Consider the following 25,025-nt stretch of genomic DNA (forward strand, 5'->3'; position numbering starts at 1 on the left):
TGCCAGCATTCTTGGAGCAAAAGAGTTACAAGGGGTCTCACTACTTAGTATAAATCCTCTTATGACCCCCCTCTTCAGAACTGTACCTCTAACCTTTCAGTATGCTGCTGTCTCTCAGACTAGACTCTTGAAGGCAAACAGTCACAGGAAAGGTTGGGAAGTGATCTGGTGGTTGAACTCAAATTTAGAGTTAACTAATCCTCCTGTTTTCAGCACCTCCATTTGTAGAAGTACCTGGTGCTCTAATCCCTGCACCATTCTAGACAGGAATTGGCCTACTTAAGGTCTTCATCTGATGCCAGCACTGAAGCCAGTGTTAGCAACCTACTCGTACATTTTCTAGCTCCTAAATTCCCATTGCCACCATCTCCTTTTCAATGGTTTCCCTTTTTTTTTTTTTTTTTTTGAGGGAGGGGAATGCTTTACATTTATGTCTTTTGTTTTGCTTTAAAATCCATTTTCCATCATTTTAGAGGTGTTTTGGGATGTACCAATAGTAGGCATCTGTACAACCTGCCACATTTAGGTGACAAGTCCTTCATATTGTTTTACTTTTGCTTACTTACCTTTGAGTACTTAGTTCTGGTAGTTAATACAAAAACACAGCTGTCGCTAATTTTGTATCACCAGATAAAGTGTCAACAAAACTTAAAAAAGAAAAATCTCAAGTATAAGAAATTTTGTCAGTAGAAACAATGTGAATCGTCCTAAATGTCATACCCATTACAGCACTGGCATTTTCTGTTTTCTCTTTCACTGATTTCCATTCTGATCTTTAGTATTTTTTTTTTTAATGTTTATTTATTTTTGAGACAGAGAGAGACAAAGCATGAACAGGGGAGGGTCAGAGAGAGGGAGACACAGAATCTGAAACAGGCTCCAGGCTCTGAGCTGTCAGCACAGAGCCCGACGCGGGGCTCGAACTCACGGACCGCGAGATCATGACCTGAGCCGAAGTCGGCCGCTTAACCGACTGAGCCACCCAGGCGCCCCTGATCTTTAGTATTTCTACTTCAAGTGTGATTGGCTTTTCTTTTGCTAACTTCTTGAGGTGCAAATGTAGACTTATTTTAGCTCTTTATTCCTTTCCTGGTATATGTATCTAAAGCTATAAGTTTCCTTTCACAAACTCCTTTAGCTATATCCCATAAATTTTAATATACTGTGTTTTCATTTGGGTTCAGTTCAAGATTTTCCTAATTGTCCTTGCAATATCTTCTATGATCCACGGATTATTTAGAAGTGTACTGCTTCATTTTCAAATATTTGGGGATTTTCCAGCTTTCTTTCTGTTGCTGATTTCTAGTCTAATCCCATTGTGTTCAGAAAACTGGGTATGATTTCAATCCTTTTAAATCTTCTGAAACTTGTTTCATGACCTATGGTCCATCCGAGATAATGTTCCATGTGTGCTTGATAAGAATGTGCATTTTGCAGTCCTTGGGTGCAGTGTTTCACATCTCAGTCAGGTCAAGCTGGTTGACAGTCCATCTTAGTCAGCTCAGGCTGCTATAAAAAACCTACCACAGCCAGGGTGGCTTAAACAGCATTGATTTCTCATAGTTCTGGGGGGTAAAAAATCCAAGATCAAGGTGCCAGCAGACGTAGTTTCTGGTGAGAAGTCCACGTTCTGGTTCATGGACAGTTGTCTTCTTGCTCTTCATCCCCTTATAATGGTAATGAGCCCATTGTGGTGGCTCCACCTCTATGACCACATTCAATTACCTCCTAAAGGCCTGACCTCCAAATACATCACACTGGAGATGAGGCTACGATATATGAATTTTGGGGAGACAAACTTTCAGTCCATATTCAAGTCTTCTGTACTTTTTGCTAGATGGTCTATCAATTGCTGAGAAAAGAGTATTGATTTTTGGTGTACTTGGTCTATCATTGCTGAGAAAGGAGTATTGAGACTTAATTGCTAAACAATTTCTCTTTTCCATTATGGTCAGTTTTGCTTTATGTATTTCCAGGCTCCATTGTTAGGTGTATATACATTTATAAATATTATATGTTCCAATGTCCCCACCCTTTTAATATTATGAGATATCCCTCTTTGTCTTCAGCAATATTTCTTCTCTTAAAGTCTATCTGAGGGATGCCTGGGTGGCTCAGTCAGTTAAGCATCCGACTCTTGGCTTCACCTCAGGGCATGATCTCAGAGTTCATGAGTTCGAACCCTGGGTCGGGCTCTGTGCTGCCTGTGCAGAGCCTTCTTGGGATTGTCTCTCTCTCCCTCTTTCTCTGCTCGTTCTCTGTTAGTGCTTGCTCTCTTTCAAAATAAATAAATAAACTTAAAAAAAAAAGCCTATTGATGTTAATACAGCCATTCCAACTCACTACAGTTACTATCTGCACGGTGTATCTTTCCCCCTCCTTCTCCTTTCAACCTATTTGTGTTTTCGAATCTAAAATGAGTTTCTTACACACAGCACAGAGTTGGATCTCTTAAAATTCAGTCTGTATTTTGATTGGAGTGCTTAGTCTATTCGCAACATGTAATATAATTATTGCTATGAATGAATTCACATCTACCATTTGCTACTTGTTTTTTGTTGTTTTTTTTTTTTTTTTTTTTTTTTTACGTCTTACGTTTTTTGTTCCTCTTTTCCTTCCTTACTGCCTTCTTTTAAGCAAGTATTTCTGGTGTACCATTTTAATTCTATGTTGGATTTTTATTGCTATTTGTTTTTAGTGGCATTACGGTATGCATCTTTCACTTATCACCATCTACTTCAGGTTAATACTGACTTGATTTTGTTAAACAGTGCAACTTTGCTCCAAAATAGCTCCATTCCTTTGTGCTACTACTGTTCACATACATTACTTCTATAAATGCTGTAAACCTAAAATTGATGATGTAACTATTTCTTTAAACAATCTATTGTTTTCTAAAGAAATTAAGAGAAGAGAAAAAATATATAGTGTTTTATATTTACCCACATATTTACCACTTCCACTACTCTTCAGTCCTTCTTATGGATTTGAGTCAACCATCTGGTGGTGTTTTCTTTTGGCCTGAAGCTCTTCCTTTAGGATTTCTTATAGGGAAGATCTGGCAGCAGTGAATTCTGTTTCTGTTTATCTAGGAATGTCTTATTTCAGCTTCATTTTTGAAAGATGGTGTCACTGGATATACAATTGTTGGTTCAGTTTTTGTCCCTTTTAGCACTTTGAATATCGTGTCACTGCTTTCTGGTTTCCATGATTTCTTATGAACCATTATCATATTTCTGTTTTCTTGGACCTGAGAAGTTTTGCTACTTTCACAGTTTTCTCTTTCAGTAGTTTATGGTGTACCTAGATGTGGTCTCTCTGTGTTCTCTTAGTGCTCTTAGAGCTGTAGGTTAATGTTCTCCATCAAATTTGAAGTTTTCAGCCATTATGTCTTCAAGTATTCCCTCCCGCTTTCTTTCTCTTCGTCGAGACTCCCAATATAAGTATACTAGAATACATGGCATGAGGGTTTGCTCCTAAGTCTGCTTAGCTATGGGTCAGCCAATGATTTAGGTGAAGACTGTCCTCAAACACTTAAAACTTTTAAGGATTCACCTTCCAATGACTGATGTGCATGTGGCTTGGGGGACCCACTCAAAGCTGTAACCAATGTCCAAGGACCGCTTGCATTTTGCTTGCAAAATGGTTCTCCTAGCTCCTTTGCACAGGCATGGTTTCCCAGTCAGCCAAGAACGTGGTGAGAGCTAGCTCACTCCTCTATGGCTGACTTCCAGGATAGTCCTCACCCTCAACTGTAATGTTGGCCCGTTTATCTCTGCATCGACCACTTTTAGCTGGCAAAGACATCCCCTGCCCATACACTCTCGCCATCCTGAATCAGTACATCTCCTCTGGCAGAAAAGTCGCTGGGTCTTGCAGATAGCCTTATGCTGGTAAATTATTCTCACCAACCAGGTTCCCTTCTCGTCTTTGCATATGCCACTGCTTATGAGAATTTGCTTCAAATCAACTTTGTTTTCTGGCCTAAGGAAAAAAAAGCCCTAAGGAGCAGATGTGATGTTGAAACTAATGTAACTCTCAGAAAATCACATAGTCTAGGTATCTATGTGAACTCAAAATTTACAAGATATGCACCTGAAACTAATGTAACGTTGTGTGTCAACTATGCTCAAAAAAAAAAAAAAAAAAAAAAGACAGCTATCTCATGAAAATAAATAAAAATGATAAAAACTTTACAAGAAATGATCAAATTTTTTTCATTACAATAATGCTTCTTATTATTCTGAATAAAAAAGCTGTTTTACCAGGTTTAATATAAATCATTTTTCTTAAACAGAAGCTATTTGCTGCATTTCAGGTAAATTCATTTTGTAGTTTTCAAACATAATGACTTATATTCAACTTCCTTTCTTTTAGCCATGTAAGGATTAAGCACCTTGGTTCCTGACACACCTCTTTATGAGACCTTATATCATCTTCTGAAATCATGTAAATAGATGGTAAAAGCAAACAGTCTCTTCTTTCCTGAAGAAATGTGATTTTTTTTTTTTTTTTTTTTAACATTATCTTCTCCCTGACGACCCGGTTAAGGTAGTAACAGCACGGGAACCATTTAAAGATTTACAGCAACTAAGGAAGCCTTAGGACACTACTGAGAGCAGCATTTTTTAAAAAGCTACAGAGTGGGGGCACCTGGGTGGCTCAGTTGGTTAAGTGTCCAACTTCGGCTCAGGTCATGATCTCACGGTTCATGGGTTCGAGCCCCACACTGGGCTCTGTGTGGACAGCTTGGGGCCTGGAGCCTGCTTCTGATGCTGTGTCTTTCTCTCTCTCTCTCTCTCTCTCTCTCTCTCTCTGCCCCTCCCCCACTCATGCCTTGTCTCTCAAAAATGAATAAACATTTAAAAAAAAAAAAAAAAAAAAGAAAAGAAAAGCTACAGAGTGAAGTTGGGGGCATGGAGTTTTGGACCTGACCTAAGTTGGTCCATGTCTGGTACACCTTACAAAAGAACACCAGAAATGACTTACACAAAATTCCCTGCATCCTTTTTTCTTTTGCAAGCCCACTTATGGGCAACAAATAAATAAAATAAAATAAAATAAAATAAAATAAAATAAAATAAAATAAAGTAAAATAAAAGTGTACATGTGTGTATGTATGTGTTTTGAGTGGAGGACACTGATTATACAGTGTCCACCTAGGTGGGGAAATCAAATTCAGGAAAAGTTTTATGAACTTTTGCTCTAGGTAAGGTAGTTATTACTTTAGATTTGAAAAGTGGAAAAAAAAAAAGTTCTTTATAAGAAATGGTCTTGCCCTATGTTGGATCAATAACACCCAGTCCTGTCAGACACAAATGGACCATGAGGTGGAAGTTCCATTTGTGTCTCACCAGGTGTGGCTTGGCCACACATACACATGTGCACAGTAACACAGGCCAGTCCCGCCGGACAGACTTGGGCAGTTCAGACACAGCTGTGGGTGAGTGAGGTCCTCTCTCCAACACGATGGCTTCCAGGAATTAAGAACACATCTTTGAGTACCTTCAAATGCCAATGGGCAATCTGAATCTGGTACTTGCTCCTCTTCAAGGAGCACAGTTTGAAAATTATTTGCAATTGAAGGAGAAAAACTTGTAATGAAAGATACCTCTATGAAAATGGCTTCAAAATGTGAAAGAAATCTAGCAACCACATCTTCCAAGAAATCCACGAACAGTCCAACTGTATTTTATAAACAGGCAAGCAAGCAAATAAACAAACCAGCACGTGAAAGAAAACTAGTTAATCTGGGAAACATTCCACAGAGAAACATTAATCCCTTCAAACCTTATTTGAGCCATTCTAAGCAACCTCACGTATGCTGTTAAACCTATTTTCTGCTTCACTGAAATATGACATAATATTCTTGAGGTGGCCCTATTTTTGGTCCACCAAAGTAGTCCAGGACCCGGAGGTTGGTTATATTCAACTTAGCAAAAAACCAATGATGGTTGCAAGGCCAGGTTTTCAAACCAGGGTGTCGGATGAACAGTGAACCCTTGGCAAAGACCATTTCCATTTCATTTGCCTCGGTAATAATTCCTGACACTATTGTGTGAGCACAGAAGGGACTCTGGGGATCAAATCCATGCTTCCTGTAGAAGTTAGAGTGTGCCAGACATGGTGAGTGTAGCATATGGATTCTTCTGCAGGTTGCCCACCAACTGTGGTAGTAGGTTCAGGTGGAAGTAGGGCACACTGCTGCCCAGTCACAGATGTGCGTCCAGAAGTAGGCCATGCATGCCACGTCCTCGCGGGGAGGGGGAAGGCAGGCAGCGGCGGCAGAGCGCGGTGCCCCAGCCCTGCACCAGCCCCGTGCCAGTGCTGCAGCCAGCACAACTATTAGCGCCAGCTCCGGCAGGGTGAGGAGCAGCGCGCATGCGTGGCTTGGTGGGCCATGGTGGTGACTCCAGAGAGAGCCCGGAAATTGTCAAATTCTTTTTTTTGTTTTAATTTTTTATTACGTTTCTTTATTTTTGAGAGGCAGAGAGAAACAGAGCACCAGCGGGGGAGGGGCAGAGAGAGAGGGAGACAGAATCCGAAGCCGGCTCCAGGCTCCCAGCTGTTGGCACAGAGCCCGAGGCGGGGCTTGAACCCACGAACCGTGAGATCATGACCTGAGCTGAAGTCGGACCCTCAACCGACTGAGCCACCCAGGCGCCCCTAGAAATGGTCAAATTTCTAACAAGAGTTCTCACTGTCAAAATATTTCTAAATTCTAGCAAGTGACTCCAAGTAACATTTTTGGGTTGATAAATGAAAATAAAAATTTCCTCCTAGTATTGTGGTTCAACCAAAGTATCATCTACTAATCTGGCCTGAGTCTGCGGGAGGAAAGTCAGTCTACTAAATGACAGGGTAGAGCCTTGATGCACTCACTGCTGAGAATGCTTTCTAGCTCCAGATGGGCTCCTTAGGTTTTATCTCCTCACAATACTAGACTGTTGAGCTCCCACACTTGTGAACGAACGGACTCCGTTCCTGAAATACTAGGATAACAGCTGTGCCACATGAAACTTCCCATTTAACGGTCTGATGACCAAACTGATGATGATAAAATCATTTCTATCAATACATCATTTTGAAAGAGTCAACATTTACACACACAGGATTCATGCCCACAGCTCCCAGTGCGAACCACAACTAGAACACAGTATAATGTTTCCTCATATTTAACAAGATGAAAAGAAACCAACCTCTTTTTTCTTCTTCTCTCTTTAATTTGTCTTCCTCGATTTCTTTTGGTAATTTTTCCTTTTTCTCTTTCTCCACGTCGTTATGCAAGTGCTTCGTGGTGTAGCTGAGCGCTGGTGATAGGAGGATCTCCCCATTTTTGCAGAGCTCATCACGGATTTTAATAAAAAACTGCTGCAGCTCCACCGCATCCTCATATATTTCAGAGTCTGTCCTATAAGGGGATCAAGAGTATCCACTGACATACAAGCTGCTTCCTTTACACACCTCAATTACATGTATAGTTACCAATAATGTTACAGGACATAAGGGTACTTCTGTACAGTAGGGCATCTCCTTGAAAAGTTTTACAACAGAATCTGAAGTGTTGTTTGACCTCGAGGAGGAGTCCCATGGCCACCAGTCTGCTTTTCCTTACGGTTTACTCCTTGTACAGCACATATAAAAGAAAAGGCCTCATACGGTTTTTGGGGAGAAATGTGGTGCAAATATCAACTGATTTTGGCAACAGAAGGGGGCAGCCAGAATCAAGGACTACACCGAGCCTGCCCACCATGTACAGCACTTGTATCTAATCCTTGGATTAATTTTTACTTTCTCTTAATTGAGGGACCAACACATTATATAAAGTGTTAACAGAAGACTTAGGCAGTGTCGGCTTTCTTCTTTTTGAATCTGTATCATCCTTGCCTAAGCTGGGAGGCCTCAGCAAAAATTTGACCCTAAACTGCAAAGTCATGAGGGCATTCACCCTACAACGGCAATAGGCCTCAAAGTCTGTGTTCATGTTAGTTTCCCCAGCAGTAACTACACAATGCTGGGGAATCAGCAGAGACAACATAGTGAAAAAGAGAAAAATAATTATCTGTCATACTGAAAGCTTTTTAAAGACTCTTTCTTCATTTACAGAATGAGAGACCTGGGCAAAATCAACTTCAGAATTCAGACTGGAAGAACTTTTATTACTATCTCTATTCCACTGTGGTCTGAGGATCGCTTAAACATAATTCTATTAACTAAGAATCCCAGGGGCTGAAAAATCATTCACAAAGGAAACCACAAAGTCTCAGCAGCATCTACAGAGACATTCTGGTCAGAGGAGTGTGGCAGGTGTAGCAAGCCCAGTGAGCCGCCTGTTGCCACTGACCACTAGAGCATCACGTTTTAGTAAAGCCTCCAGAATGCTTCTCCTCATCAACAAAAGTGAACTGGCAAACAATCTAAAAACACTGCCAACAATACCCTAAATGCATGTTTCTGGAAAGGTTTTAAAAATCCTTTCAAATTACAGAAATGCTAACATTTGTAGGAAACCAATATAAAAAGTGGTCAAAGGAAGAAATTCCTATGATATCTCGATGCCTGTTTTCTGAAGAGATATCTGAAGACTGTTCACTTGACATTGAAATTCATTTTATAATAGCTTACAATTTTAAGTATAAAATTAAAGTGAAAATCCATTTTTGGTAATCCCTGTTAAACTGAAAGGGGAGATTCCTAACTCCATCATGTCATGTTGTCTAGTAAGGAAAGTTCTGTACATAGCCATTAGACATCTGACAGATCTTTCCTGTTTTATTTAAACAAAGTAATATGAACAATTAATTTATTAATCTAAGAGGCTCGGTATTCCCCGTATGCACAAGAACAAAAACTCAAGCTGGCAAAACAAAGAGCTCTTATTCCCTTACTAGTATATAATCTTTATTTGTAACGTAGACATTCAGTAGAATGAAATAATTAAGAGTTTAGGAAGCTCTTACTGCTTCCATTGTCCTGGTCGTCCCAAGTCCCTGTAAGGTAGTCAGAGAACTTAATTCAGGAATATTGCCAGCATATTAGGAAAGCCAGCAGCTAACTGGCATGAGTCAGCGCTGTGCTGTTACAGAGTATTGCTGATGGACAAACCACTGTCCCGAGTGAACTTTTCTACACCTCACTTTTCAGACTCCTTCTGTTTCAGGATGTAAAGTCCTAGTTGATACTGGCTGGTAGTGGTAGGTAGGGGTGAGTGTAAAGAAGCATGAACACTGCTGGATATCAACACGGAAATCTAGTGCATATGGACTTCATTAAATTCATTAAATTATGTTTCTGGGAGGTCTTTTTTTCTTATTGTTTTTATTTTTGATAAATAGTGTGCATGGAGAAGGGGCAGAGAGACAGGGAGACAGAGGATCTGAAGTGGACTCTGGGCTGACAGCAGAGAGCCCAACATGGGGCTCGAACTCACGAACTGTGAGATCATGACCTGAACTGAAGTCGGATGCTTAACCAACTAAGCTACCCAAGCGCCCCTAAGATGTCTATCTTCATTACTGGCAAAGTAGATAAAATGATGGTTTATCATTCAACTAAACTGATGCATCTCTACCTCAGCAGCATGGGGTTACCCTTAAGTACTATAAGCAGTCATAAGATGACCTTCATTCACAAAGATAAAAATGGCTTCCCATAAAAATGGTTTTGCAAAGCTCTGGGCCAAAGAGTGAAACTCCTCATTATATCATATAAATAAATGCACCCTAGACTCTACCTCCCAGGCCTCAAAAGCAAATTATCAATCATGTCAGTAATGGGAGAATGAAAAGAGCTCATTTCCTAGAGATACAAATCTGTTTATTTCTTGAAATTGTCACGTCATCTATATAAGATACACAAAGTTGTTAATGATTTAAGAGACAAATGCACTTTTAGAAGACTCACAGAACTAACCCCAAGATGTAATGGGGATGGGGCAGGGGTGGAGGAGAGGGGTGACTTTAGATTTAAGAACTATTTAAAAAAATTGAGAACAAAAATGAAGTCTAAGCTCCATGAAAGCAGGATTTGTCTGTTTTGTCCATTGGTATATCCTATGTATCTAGAACAGACTTATAACTAGTAGCCACTCAATTAACATTTGTTGAATAAATGAAAATAATGAATGTAAATTCTGACTGCAAGATGTCTCCCCATCTTTCTCTTCATTTGTATCTCCAATGTTGAACAATAAGGACCATTTCCTACATGTGTCATCACTCAAGGGCCTCTCCAATCTGACCTCCACTTCACCCATCTCTTGAACATATTAGTTTCCTAACCCTATGCCTTTCCTCAGGCCACTTGCCTTATCTGCATCCCACCCATTCCCCCATTCTTCCCTGATGCCTCATGTCTTTTTTAGAACTCCAGTGCAGAGTTTCTACTCCACCGTCTTTACTACCTATCAAGTTGTTATATGTTGTCTCATGCCTGGAATTATTCTTCCCCAAGCATAGGACCGATCCCAACTGTCAGGCTTCAAGCTCTTAGAGCACAGAGCACAAGCCTTATCATCCATGGCTGGGCTCCATGACTGGTGTCTTGGTGACTGGCTCTGTGGTGGGGAATAAGATGAACCACTTACAAGTTGTGTGACTTTAGGCAACTTCTATAAGTTTAGGTACCACTTCTTCATATGCAAAGTGGGAAGATTATCATCTAGAATGGCTACAAGGGTTAGAGACTATCTACATAAAGTGTTCAGCATGCTTCTTTATAAAGAGCAGGTGCTTAATGGGAAGAGCATACCTTATTACTAATTTTTCTTTCAAAATCCAGAGCAAATGCAGGCTTCACCAGATTCCCCAGCTAGAATTACCTCACACCCAATGCCTAAAAGTCTCCTTTCAGCATGGTACACTATAAGCTCCAGAAAGGTTTGTATCTTTAGCTTTTTATATTTCCCCAAGTGACTCTAAGAGCAACCAGAAGACATGCCATAACCACTGAACTGAAATTGTTTTAATAATCGATTTATACCAGTGTTATGTGACAAAGATATATTGTAGATCAAAATTAAAAGGGAATTCAAATTTGATGGAAAATTAAACTTGACTGCTTCTTTCAGTGCTTCTAATGCTACAAAAGGCACTTAGAAGTGAGAAATCTGAGATTAAAAAAAAAAGAAGCCACCCTTTTAGGAAATGGTGATCAAATTTAAATCAGTCTAACCTCAGATCAAGAACTTAGGGCTATCTGCATTTATTTAAAGCATGCTCGGATTGAACTCAAAGTTTAAAAGAAAATCACAATACAATTTCAATTTATAAACATTTTATCCTTTCCAAACGTGTTCTGTGAAAGGCTGTATTTTAAGAGTTTATGCTTTTCAACAGATCTTCAACTCCGTCCTCTACTCTTTCTCAAAGGTCCTGACCTAGATGATTTAGCAGCGTGACTTCTCTACCCTGTAGCATACACTTGCTCTCTACAAGTTGTGGCAAATTAGAATTCAAAACAGCACCCCACCAACTGGAATCATGTACCTAAGCTGAAATAGTATATCAAAGCAGAATCTTCTTCTGTTTTGTATTTAAATATCACACCTTCTCAAAAAGAAATAGCTTTGAAAACCTACCGATTCATCCTTCTTGCCCTTTCCAAGACTTCAAACATATGCTCTTGAAATAAATCAAGCCGCCGGTAGCGATTATTTTCAACATTCTTTCTAATTATGTCAAAAGTAAGAGGAGGTTTGTTTGGAAAGTTGGGATCCACAGCAGGAATTTCTGCTAAGGAATCACTGTAGCATCTTCCCTCATCATCCTGATGACTCATGACTGACACAAAAAGATTGTGGATAAGCTCTTGAATCAGCAAGGTCACATTTGGGACATGAGAGTCCTCATCTCCCTCCAGGTCTCTCCGAGTTTCAAGCAGGACTTTGTGCAGGACAAGAGCATCTTTGTAGATCAAAGACTCAGGCTCATTGTATGTACACGCATTGTTAAACATCATGACGAAGTCCTCAACCATGGAGTCTATATCTTGGTATTTATTGGCCATCATGTGACTTCGAATTTTTTCCATGTCCATGGGCTTTTTAATGGTCAGGTAGTAGTCAGGCAGCTCAGATCTAGAGGGAAGCCTCAGAAATATGGCACTGAGGCGGCGACCCCTCTTATCAGTATAGTTCTTTACAGCTTCATAGACTTCATTTAGTTTCTGCTGCATTGGAGTCATGTATTTTGATTTTTTAGGAGAAATTCCACTCTTCCTACCTAAAGGAAGAGATTTAATGTTAAATGGGTAAAATGAAAAAAATGAACCCAAATTTGTATACAGTTGGTAAAGCATAACCATAACAAAGGGACTACTCCAAACGATTCGTAAAACACAGTTTTTTTTGTTTGTTTTTTTTTTTAATTTTTGTTTTTCAACGTTTTTATTTATTTTTGGGACAGAGAGAGACAGAGCATGAACGGGGGTGGGGCAGAGAGAGAGGGAGACACAGAATCGGAAACAGGCTCCAGGCTCTGAGCCATCAGCCCAGAGCCTGACGCGGGGCTCGAACTCACGGACCGCGAGATCGTGACCTGGCTGAAGTCGGACGCTTAACCGACTGTGCCACCCAGGCGCCCCAAAACACAGTTTAATGTATATCCTAGGGACAACAAAAAAACTGGAAAAAAATTTAAACTGTTTTCAGTAATCATTTTTTAGTGAGAGAGTAAGCACTACCATGTTGAGATAGTTGTGAATAAGGTAGAATAAAGCAAATGAATAGCTATGTGGCATTCTAATTCCATCACCTGTAGTACCCTTGAGAACTGAGATTTTTATCACAGTAGGAAAAAAGATACAGATGTTAAAACAGAGAACACTGCATAAAAACCTTACAGCCATAAAGCTCAGTTAAGAGCATCAGTATGAACTTATGATGTATTTTATCTTTATTTTTATTTAAAAAAATTTTTTTTAACATTTATTCATCTTTGAGAGACAGAGAGAGACAGAGCATGAGCGGGAACGGGGCAGAGAGAGGGAGACACAGAATCTGAAGCAGGCTCCAGGCTCCAAGCTGTCAGCACAGAGCACGATGCGGGGCTCAAACTCACGAACTGTGAGATCATGACCTGAGCTGAAGTCGGACGCTCAACCGACTGAGCCACCCAGGCGCCCCTTGATGTATTTTATCTTTAAATATAAAACAAACACACACAAAATTTCTTATCTCTGTCCACTGAAAATCTTAGAAACAATGACCAATCCAGTATCAGTATAATCCCATGGGGTTTTGACTATAATTTTGAAATAGGGATTTCAAATACTGACACCAGTAACTCTTCAGCAAATGGCAGATGCACCGTTGGCATAAGATGAACCTTGTGTGTCTTGAAACATGAGATAGTAAAGAATCTATCAATGCCTCCTTACTATGGTCATGTCAAAAGAACACGGCAGCCAGCCTGGGACAACAGGAGCATCAATAAAGGCAACTTCAATGGGTTAAAACCCAGCAACATGTCTAAATTTAGTAGTTCTTAATGATATATAAAACTGAACAAATGAGCTGGGTAAATGTTGGAGGATGTTGGTAAATCAATGCATTATTCTGAAAACTAGTAAGCCAAGGGGGGAGGGGGGCACCTTTTATCCTTTCAAAACAAAAAACCAAACCAAACCAAAACAAGATGAACAAAAAACTAGCACTGGGTAACCAAATTCTGGATGAGGCATAGTTTCTCTATACAGAAGTATTCCAGTTGGTAAATGAGCAAGGAATGATAAAATCACACTATTGCTATTTTATACCTCTTTAATGAATTAAGGTAGTCAGCATCAATAGCTGTTAACACATGGGAGAAACAACCAGCTGTTACAGGGTCACCCAATGAAAGCCCATATACCACCTCTGAAGTTGGTTTCTGTACCAAAAGGAGGGGACGAAGATCAAATCTAATCAAGCCTCTTGCTCCAATTGCCAATTTAAAGGAAATGCCAAGCACACTAAAACATGTTAAACTATAGCAAAGGAACGCAATTAGCAAAACCCAGACTATGGGAAGCTACAGTAAAATCCCAGTTTCTTCAACAAATAAACTGCAAGGCAAAAAAAAAAAAAAGAAAGAAGAGAGGAGAATTTATGGATTAGAAGTATCAATCAAATGCAGTATATGGACCTTATTTAGATTCTACCTCAACCAGACACTGCTTCAACCTGTGATGTAATGTATGTATAGAAAGCCTATTACGAAGCATCCTTGCTGAACTGAAACTTAATCTAATCAAGCCTCCGGAGTAAATGTTTTTAAGAAATGAGAGGAATAAAGAGGAAAAAGTTAGCTGATATCACAAAGAAGTGAACTGATTAATCCAGAACATGAAGTGTACAAGAAAGTGATCTAGGAGGGCACCTGGGTGGCTCAGTTGGTTAAGCATCCGACTTCAGCTCAGGTCATGATCTCATGGTGGGTTCGAGCCCTGTGTTGGGCTCTGTGCTGACAGTTCAGAGCCTGGAGCCTGCTTCGGGTTCTGTGTCTCTCACTCTCTCTGCTCCTCCCCCACTCATGCTCGGTCTCTCTCTTCCTCTCTCTCTCTCTCTCTCTCTCAAAAATAAATAAAAACATTAAAAAGATTAAAAAAAAAGTGGTCTGGTTTTTGAAGAGTCAATGGCTTGACCATAAAAAAAATAAAGGGAGGGGTTTGCTCTAGGTTAGGCCAGAGGGCATAATGATTAAATAGAACATAAAGAACTTAATTAAGTCCTGATTTGAAGAAACCAACTGTAAAAATACATTTTGAGACAATCAGTAAAATTTGGAAATTTGTCAGGTATTAGGTGAAACCAAGAAATGGTTTTGTTAGTAGCAATGATTTTATGGATATTTAAGAAAATACCTGCAAATATTAGAGGTACGTACTGAATTATGTAAAAATGAAGTGACATGCCTGAATTTCCTTTAAAATAATTTAGAACAAAAAACACAGAGAGAACAGTGGATATAGGAGATAAGTAAGGCACAACCTTGATAAATGCTGAGTAACAGTACTACTCTTCATATCTGTAGATGTTTGAAATTTTTCATAATACAAAACAGAAATGAAAAGGAAATCAACATTAAAATTTCTTTTCCCTGAGCTTTAAAAAATATATGTATATTTAGTTACTGCTGAATTATCTACCGTTTCCTAACTCAACTTATGGAATTATTTCGATTTTTTAAAAACCCTTCTTAAAAATTTTATTTACTTATTTATTTGGGTTATTTGTTTATTTATTTATTTAGAGGGGGGAGGGGCAGAAAGAGAGGGAGAGAGATAATCCCAAGCAGACTCTGCTCTGTCAGTGTAGAGCCCAATATGACGCTTGATCTGAGCTGTGAAATCACGACCTGAGCCAAAATCAAGAGTTAGACACTTAATTGACTGAGCCACCCAGGTGCCCCTTAAATTAATTTTTAGAAGTAATCTCTATACCCAATCTGGGGCTTGAACACATGCCCCCAAGATCAAGAGTTGCATGCTCCACTGAGCTAGTCAGATGCTCCCTAGAATGAATTCTATTTTTATAAGGCACTGTGTCCCTAAAAAGCAAAACAAAGGTTTTCATTTCTGCAAAACTTCTGCATGCTTTTACAATTCCATAAAAAGATATATCCCTTAACATGAAGGAATCACCACTTAGCAGTAAGTCATACTCAAAACTACTATAATACTTCATTTATAGTAATTTCATATAAAAAAGCAAGGTCTGTTTGTTTTTCCCCTTTCAGCAAATATACTTCCAAAGAATATTTGACAACACCATTATCATAGGCTTGGTATTTATTTTACTTACATACTGTAAATAAGGCAGAAACCTCTTGTTTAGCCCAATGCTATTAACTGCTTTTGTTGTCTTTTCTGCCCTCAGTTTTTTTGTTTTGCTTTGAATTTCTTTAACATTTATTTAACTTTGGGAGAGAGAGAGAGAGAGACAGCGAGCAAGCACGGGGAAGGGGCAGAGAGAGAGGGAGACACAGAATCTGAAGCAGGCTCCAGGTTCTGAGCTGTCAGCACAGAGACCGATGCGGGACTCAAACTCATGGACAGTGAGATCATGACCTGAGTGGAAGTCAGATGCTTAACCGACTGAGCCACCCAGGAGCCCCTCCTTCCCTCACAGTTTTAATAAAATCACCATCCACAAACCAACTCAAAAGACAAGTGCAGTGGCTGAGCATCTAATACTTTGAATTCTATGTAGGATCTGCTGCTGGGATTCACTTTTAATTCCAGTAATCAGCAAACAAGCAAACATATAAAATACCAAATCTGCCACTACACTCTTGCAGGCATAATATGTGGGAAAAGTATCTATTCTTACCATTTAAATTTTACAAAGTGTCCACAGCATTTAAGAAAGTTAACAAAACCTCTGACATTATATACTATTCCCCACATGCTTTTCACATTTTAACTACTTAAAATATAGAAGAGAGTACTTGAGGGAAAGAGAAAAAACTCCATGCTGGAAGTGTCAGTCCAAACATATTCACCAATAAATTAAGTATTATCTCAGTGAATCAGTACTATCCTTGACAGACTAAACTGAAAAACAAAGTGTGAGGCTGCCTTACTCAGCTTGAGTTTGGGAGAAGCCACGTCATCATCATCAGGCAGTGGGCCCAGCTCTTTCCTTTTATCCTTGAGTAACTTTTCCAGGATGTGCGCATCGTTGTACACCTATATTCCATAAATATATTTAAAATTATTTTCTAAAAAATGTTCTATTGAAGTATAACATGCATCTATAAAGAAGTTTTAAAGACACAGGTTAGCATAGATGAGAACTAAAGAAATAAAGCTTGAGATCACTACAGAGTAACAAAATCGCATCTTTGAGGGGTGGGCCTCAGCCTCAAATGGTTTGTTGTTTAAGCTTTCCAGGTGATTCTAATATGCAGACATGCATGCTACAGTTTCAGAACTATTGCAGTAGAATCACTGCAAGTTTTTACAGAACTTCTGAAACATATTTACGTGTGTTGCTTTTTTCATAAATCTCTCTCCCACTGGACCCTCAAGGTAGCTGACTTAGCTCAATGGGAATTAAAACTGAAAAATATCTGATAGACAGTAATAGCTCAAATATTGTTAAATGGCATTTAATATCAGTCTGAATTCACAATGTAGACTCTGATCTGTGAAAAGCAACAATCCCTGCTTGGGACTGCTCTCTGAAGACTGAGCCAAGGGTGGTAATATGTAGCCAAGAACAAGGTTATTCACCTAATGGCCACACCCCAACAGCTATATCCCCGACTCTCTCCACAGAGGCTCCCCTGACCGCAACCACAGCAGAGGGGCTGAAGGAATAAATGCTCTCTCTTCTTTGGCTACTTTTCTTAAGGGTGGCCTTTTTCTCAATCAGTAGCAGACAAGTGGCAAATTCGCCAATGATACTAAGGAAGAGTGTAAACCCCTATGATAGGGGGTTTGATCACAAGTACCCTCAATGCCTAGTTTATTTTGTAAGAGCAAAAGAAAAGAAATACATGATTTTAAAGTTATTTTATTTCTGGGAGATTTAATGTAGACAAAGGAAATTCGAAAAGTATATGCACTCTCACCCATGTTCAGTGCATTATTCACCATAACCAAGGTATGGAAGCAAAGTAAGTGTCCATCAATAGATGAATGGATAAAGAAAACACACGTGCGTGCGCACGCATGCACGGGGAGGGAGAGGGAGTGGGGGAGAGTATTATTCAGCCATAAAAAAAAAAATGAAATCTTGTCCTTTGTGACAATGTGGATGAACTCTGATGGCATTATGCTAGTTGAAATAAGTCAGACAGAGAAAGACAAACACCATATCATCTCACATATGTGTAGATTCTAAACAAACAAACAAACAAACCAAAAACCCAAGCTCATACAGAACAGATCAGTGGTTCGCAGAGAGAGGGGATGGGGATAGGTGGAATGGATGAAGGGGGTCAAAAGCACAAACTTCTAGTTAGAAAATAAGATATAGTGTACAGCATGGTGACTAGTTATTAAAACTGTAGTGCATATCTGAAAGCTGCTAAGAGAGTAGATCTAAAAGTTTTCACCACAAGAAAAAAAATTTTGTAACTATGCATGATTGCAGATGTTAATGAGGTTTACTATAATCACATGGCAATATACACAAATACAAAAGCATTATGTTGCACACTTGAAACTAATATAATGGTATAGGTCAATTAAATTTCAACAAAAAATAAAGAATATGAAATAAAAAAACAAAAGAATATATCCTAGTTATACTGATAAAGAACTGAAAATCAAGATGCTTCATAACAAAATCAATGATTTAGAGGTACATTTATGAATATATCTTAATTCTTATATGACCATACCATTTTGTGGACTCTCCCTGGAGAAGTATGTTATTGAGGGTAGTTAATAATGAGGAAAGATTTTAATGTCACTGGTTTTCATTTGAATGCTTATTTGAACACCAGGCACCATGCTACATGCTCTGTGTATATTCTCTCATTTAAATCCTATGATAACCCTGTTGGAAGTACTATTATTATCTCTACTGCACAGGTGAGGAAAATGAAGCTCAGAGAAGATAAGTTACTTACATGGGCTTTGGAAGAGCAGAATTCAAATTTGGGATGTCAAACTACATAGTATAAACTTTTAACCTATACAGTGTACTGTCTCCCATTTTAAACAATTAAGAAAAGACAAAGTATTAAGCTACTCATTGAGAAGAGTAACCTGAGTGAGGCTTCTAGATCTGGTCTCTCAAGATGCATTACTCTACCAGCACCCAAAAGAAAACGTGCCTCCTGCAGGATTCCTACACATTTTTTACCTGGGAGCCCTCCTCGTTGTAATGCCTGGCATTCCGGAACATCAGCTTCATGTCTTCTATCATTCCCTCTTCCCCTGCGTATTTGTCATTGCGGATGTTATGTTCAATTATTTTCAAGTCCATTGGCTCCAATATGATTTTATAATAATCAGGATAGTCCTTTTTGGATGGTTTAACCATAAATAGATCACAAAGTCTTCTGCCTGAACCTGGCTCACGAGCTTCAAGAACAACATTGAATAAGATTTTCATTCGCTGCTTTCTTATGTTCTTTTTACTGTTGAGGCGGGAGGTAGAAAAGGGGAGAAATGAGAAGAGGTTCAGTTTTCTTTATACAGGGATGAACATGAAATGAAACAAACTAAACTTGTGGGAAGGTGCTTTATAATGATCATAATTTACGGATTACATATGCCACAAACACAGTAAACATGCTGGAAGCTATAAGCAACTATTAGGAGAATTTCCAAATAGTTAAAATTAAAACTGTGACTCTAGTAGGAGCAGCCAATGAACACCAGACAAACCTGTTTAAAATATTTATGAAATGCAATGCTTAAAAAAAAGCCTTCTCTAACATCCAAAGACAATGAAACTCTATTATCAGTTGAAATATACTTTTTGTTTTTAAGAACACAGCAAAAGTGGAATAAAACTACTGATTCCCTGCTGTTACTAACAGTCTCACTTCAAAACACCAAAACCTGGGGAGCCTGGGTGGCTCAGTCGGTTGAGTGACCAACTTTGGCTCAGGTCATGATCTCACGGTTTGTGAGTTCGAGCCCTGTGTTGGGTTCTTGTGTTGACAGCTCAGAGCCTGGAGCCTGCTTCCGATTCTGTGTCTCCCTCGCTCTCTGCCCCTCCCCTACTCATGCTCTGTCTCTGTCTCAGAAATAAACAAACATTAAAAAAAAATTTTTTTTAAAAAACACCAAAACCAAACACACACACAGAGAATGTCCCATCTCTTAAGACAACCACTCTGAGTACCTGCATATCCTGATTACCAGAAAACAAAGGGAGGCTACCTGCAAGACTAGAGTCTCTACAATGCATACAGGTCTCTCCTGCATTTATCCTGTCTAGGTCAGTCCCTGCTCCCTCCAGCTCTGTCAGCGTTACTCCAAAATCCCAATCTAGCCTAAGGAATAAATGCTCAGTGGTTCACCTGAGCTCTTGAGAAAATTTTCATCTTGAATGTGAGTCCTTGTCTTGTTCTCCAAATTCTCCCTGTGAGATGTGAAACTAAGCCACAAATATGTGTAGTGTGGAACAAAGTCAAGGGGCCACAGGTTAGAACCTGAGTTAAAAAGGAGCCCAAGAGAACAGATAGTCTGTCTCTTAACTGTTGAGGAAACTGGCTCAGAGAGGCTAAATGACTTGCCCAAGGCGAGTGGTCCAGTGAATTATTAGAAGAGATGATTTTCCAGCATGATTTCCGGCCCACTATGTGTATGTTTTCAGGACACTGATAAATTCTACCAAAGCTCAAACCAGCAGTCTCAAGATGAATACTCAGGTAGGTAATAAAATGAAATGATTTATGACTTAATTTCTATTCAACAAATGCTTATAAGGTGGTATAATGTAGTACTTAGAGGTAAATATTTTTTATCTGTTTCCTGTCTTATAAATGGAAGGAAGTATATTTCTGAAGAAAACTATGTGGCCAAATGGGTCTCCTGGTTCAGTGACTCACTCTACTGTGTCACGATGAGGCCAAAGGCCAGATATTTTCTCTCCCAAGTTCAAAATATGTTTTTTAAAAAAGAAACAAAACCTAATACAGAATAATTAATAGACAAGAAAAGAAATATCCACCTTTAAGTCAAGCTTTTAAAATGTGTCAGAAATGAGGGCGCCTGGGTAGCTCAGTCACCTTGGTTTGGCTCAGGTCATGTTCTCTTACAGTTTCGTGGATTCAAGCCCTGCATTGGGCTCTGCGCTGGCAGCATGGAGCCTGCTTGGGATTCTCTCTCTCTTTCTCTCTCTCTCTGCCCCAACCCCACTCATGCTGTCTCTGTCTCTCTCAAAATAAATAAACTTAAATGTGTCAGAAATGGGAAAATAAAAATAAATAATAAAATGTCAAAAATGCCTATCTTCCAAGCATCATGGAGCTAAGACAGTGTGGAAGTGGTTAGTTAGGAAGGGAAAAAGAACCTGTTTCCTTTGCCTTCACTCAGACTGCTCATTTCCCTTGGGTAATCCTGAATGGCCCCGGGACCATTTCTGCTGTTTTCCCCTCTTAGTACTTTTGTGTCTCTGCATCAGGTAAATGACTGTTAGATATGTTAGAAGTTTCATCCAGTGGGAATTATTTCCTTGAAGAGACATCTGGGGAGAGCCAAGAGTCCTCTTAGTCCAGGACTCTAGCAAGTGGATAATGGAAAGGGAACCTGGGACAGAGCTCCAAAACCACAGAGCTCCACATCTGGGCAGAGATTAGAACACAGATGACAGAAGCCTCTAAAGAAAAATTTCAGAATCTCAATTTGATACCCAGGAAATCTATGTTAGAACTACAAAAGATACTTATGGTTTCTTTGGGTCTCACTTGTGGGTAGAGGGGCAGAACTTCAAAATGAAGACTCAGAAATCCCATTTTGGTTTTTCTGTTTGTTTTCCAGAATTGATTGTTTTCTTTCTTTTTTTAAAAAATATAATTTATTATCAACTTGGCTAACACACAGTGTATACAGTGTGCTGTTGGTTTTGGGGGTAGATTCCCATTGTTCATCGCTTACATACAACACCCAGTGCTCATCCCAGCAAGCGCCCTCCTCAATGCCCATCACCCATTTTCCCCTCTCCCCAACTCCCATCATCCATCCCTCAGTCTGTTCTCTGTATTTCAGAGTCTCTTATGGTTTGCTTCCCTCCCTTTCTGCTTGTAACTATTTTTTCCATTCCCCTCCCCCACGGTCTTCTGTTAAGTTTCTCAAGATCCACATGAGTGAAAACATACAGTATCTGTCTTTCTCTGACTGACTTAATTCACTTAGCATGATACTTTCAGTTCCATCCACAGAAATCCCATTTTGAACCCAAGCTTAAAAAATCTCTTCAATCATCAACTCAAAATGAAATCACTCCTCATTCCAGGAATACCATACATAACAATTCAAGGTGTCTTACTTAGTCCAGGTAAGCTCTCTTCCCTTCCTAGTTCTAGTACACTACTCCCAATTACCACTGGACTTTTCTATATGAAGCTACAAATACTCTGACAGTGGATCTAGGGCAGAATTTCATGAGCTTTTTGAAGAGGAGGGAAAGCTTTTAACTGGATTTTAGAAAAAGGGTCAACAAAGTAAAAGATGGACGAGTGGGATAACTCTGACACTAGGCAGCCTTATATGGGACATATCCAAAATATGAAATCTGGGGCACCTGGGTAGCTCAGCTGGTTAGGCATCTCACTTCGACTCAGGTCATGATCTCACGGTTCATGAGTTGGAGCCCTGCTTCGGGCTCTGTGCTGACAGCTCAGTGCCTGGAGCCTGCTTCGGATTCTGTGCCCCCCACCCCCGCCCCTCCCCTGCTTGTGTTCTCTCTCTCTCAAAAAAAACCCAAAAAACCAAACATGTAAAAAAATATATAATTCAAAATGGGAAATCTGAGTTTATTTAAGACAGTGCTCTAATAATTGAAATGTACTGTTTTAGGACTTTTATTACCAATAGTATCTTTTTCCCATTTGTATCATTCACTCTTTAAGAGAGTGATGTGTAACTGGTTTCTATCCTCAAAGGCAAGCAAAACTTTTGTTATCAGGGCCACTTATAACCTTGTCTGAACAAACTCAGTTTTGTTACTTTGCTGACATTTTCCTGGATCCTTATATTGCTTTTGTGACTGAGAACTACTGGTTCATTAGTTTTAATCTGGCTGCCAGAAAAAACTAAAGAGCTAAATTTCATTCTCTCTATAGCAACTGTTTTAGCTTGGGTGGCTGGTGTATTTACTTTATCTCTTTCCAATATGGATGCTGAACTTTATTATATCCATGACTCTTGGAAGTAACTTCAAGTACTTTCTGAAAGCAGTAAACTCTACATTACAAAAAACAGATACCATATTCCCCTAACTGGTACTTTCTGTTCAGTTTTCTTTCTTTTCTTTTCTTTTCTTTTTTCTTTTCTTTCTTTCTTTTCTTTTCTTTCTTTCTTTCTTTTTCTCTTTCTTTCTTTCTTTTTCTCTTTCTTTCTCTCTCTCTCTCTCTTTCTTTCTTTCTTTCTTTTTTAGCGTTTATTCATTTTTGAGAGATGGAAAGATGAATGCAAGCAGGGATGGCGGAGGGAGAGGAGGGGACACAGAATCCGAAGCAGGCTCCAGGCTCTGAGCTGTCAGCACAGAGCCCGATGCAGGGCTTGACCTTACCAACTGTGAGATCATGACCTGAGCTGAAGTCGGACGCTCAACAGACTGAGCCACCTGGCTGCCCTTCTGTTCACTGTTTTCAATGTTACTTTGTTTTTCAGATTCTTCTTAGAACGCTTCCATGCGTCTTACCTGTCCTCCTCTCTCAGACCACCAACTGTAAATAGTTTGTTTACTCCTCCCCATTTTGGGAAAGGCACATAAATCTCGGACCTTGTAACTGGCATACTCATTCTTCTTTTTTTAATCAGCACCTTTGAACATACTAAAGTAAACTATATCTCAAGGGAGTTCAAATCCAGGGCTGTTTATCATTGTGCACTTACAGGTGCCACACTTAAGGGGATGCCAATTCAGATAACAGACACTGTTGTAATAAATATGCAGTTCTAAAATTTTATAAGGGATGGGCCATAAAGGGGTCTGTGCTAACAAAATCATTCTATTATAGCAATTTTCTAACAAATGAAAGTGTCTTGAGAAATGGGTGCCTTTTCTAATTTGCACAAAGATTAGAAGCTAGAAAAGGCTCTGTTCTGAATCTGATTTTCCAGGGCTACCACTACCACATCCTCCTGACTCCCAGCCAGTCTCAAACACTGTAATCACTGTCACTTTTTGCTTCTCTTAGTTTATCACCAAGTTTTAGAGGGCCTCCACAGCCCTTCTGGGTCTGATCTTGCCTTTCAATTTTTCATGCCACAGTGTTAGTCCTCACCCTCATACTCTGAGGCTGACCACTTTCTCAAATGTCCTTAACAATTACTCTTCCTCTGAAGCTGTTATTTTTTATATGTATTCACATTTGCATATAAACACAAAATTCCCATTTATAGTTACAGTTAACATTTCTTCCATGTGCCAGGGACTGTGCTAATGAGCACTACATGTGCAATCTCATTTAATTCTCAAACTCTAAGAACCGGGGGTACACTTACAATCCCAACTTTGCCGATGGAAAACTGGAGGATTAAAGAAATCAAGCAAATACCTAACGTCATAAAGTGACCAATGAGAACTGAGACCAGGCTGCTTTTATGATGTGGCTCCCAGGGCACCTGGGTGGCTCAGTTGGTTAGGCGACCGACTTCAGCTCAGGTCACGATCTTGCAGTCTGTGAGTCTGAGCCCTGTGTTGGGCTCTGTGCTGACAGCTCAGAGCCTGGAGCCTGCTTCAGATTCTGTGTCTCCCTCTCTTTCTCCCCCTCCCCCCTGCTCACACTCTGTGTCTCTCTGTCTCTCAATAATAAATAAATGTTAAAACAAACAAAGAAAAATGTATGATGTTGCTCCCTTTCCTAAAAGTCAGCACTTACCAAGAGCCTCTCTACCCTCATAGGCGTCCAGGTCTACCAGCATTTAACAACCTGGTCCTAGAGTTTCAGTGGTGTCTGCTGTTAAGCTAAGTAAACCCAAAGGTTCTCTCCTTTATAAGGCTCGCTACATTCACTGCATCTTTAAGCCTTTAAGGAATAAAACCTTTTAATAAGTAAAACCTTTTAATAAATAACAAACCTTTTCTAATGAGTTTCCCAGACTACACATTGGACTAAACACAAAATGAAATCTACCGAGTCTTAATGTCATAGGAACTACTCCCAGGAAATAATCAGAGTTACAATCAGAGTACTAACTGCATCTAGGCCCAGTTCTAAGGGCTTCAAACACATTAACCACTCAGGTCCTCACAACAATCTTATGTAGGTATAGTTATCAATTCCCTTTTCAGATGAGAAAATTGAGGCGAGGTTCAGATCACAAAGCTAATTAGAAATAACTAGGATTTGAACTTGGGCGGTTAAGTTCTAGAGCTCAGGAGTATGATACTACTTCATGATGTCCCACGT

At 39.5% G+C, this 25,025-nt stretch overlaps 1 protein-coding gene across 20 annotated transcripts in view; it reads right to left on the reverse strand.

The window, feature by feature from the left end:
* Positions 1 to 25,025, reverse strand: part of PBRM1 (polybromo 1) — a 116,733-nt gene that overhangs the window by 40,391 nt on the left and 51,317 nt on the right. For all 20 annotated transcript variants that reach the window (XM_030306967.1, XM_032592248.1, XM_032592252.1 and 17 more), the window contains 4 exons: positions 18,797 to 19,073; positions 16,563 to 16,668; positions 11,579 to 12,221; positions 7,200 to 7,411 (listed from right to left, as the gene is read on the reverse strand). In XM_030306967.1, coding sequence (XP_030162827.1) covers positions 7,200 to 7,411; positions 11,579 to 12,221; positions 16,563 to 16,668; positions 18,797 to 19,073 — 1,238 coding nt within the window. The remainder of the gene's footprint in view (positions 1 to 7,199; positions 7,412 to 11,578; positions 12,222 to 16,562; positions 16,669 to 18,796; positions 19,074 to 25,025) is intronic.

This window comes from Lynx canadensis, chromosome A2 (assembly GCF_007474595.2).
Source record: "Lynx canadensis isolate LIC74 chromosome A2, mLynCan4.pri.v2, whole genome shotgun sequence".
Lineage (NCBI taxonomy): Eukaryota > Metazoa > Chordata > Mammalia > Carnivora > Felidae > Lynx > Lynx canadensis.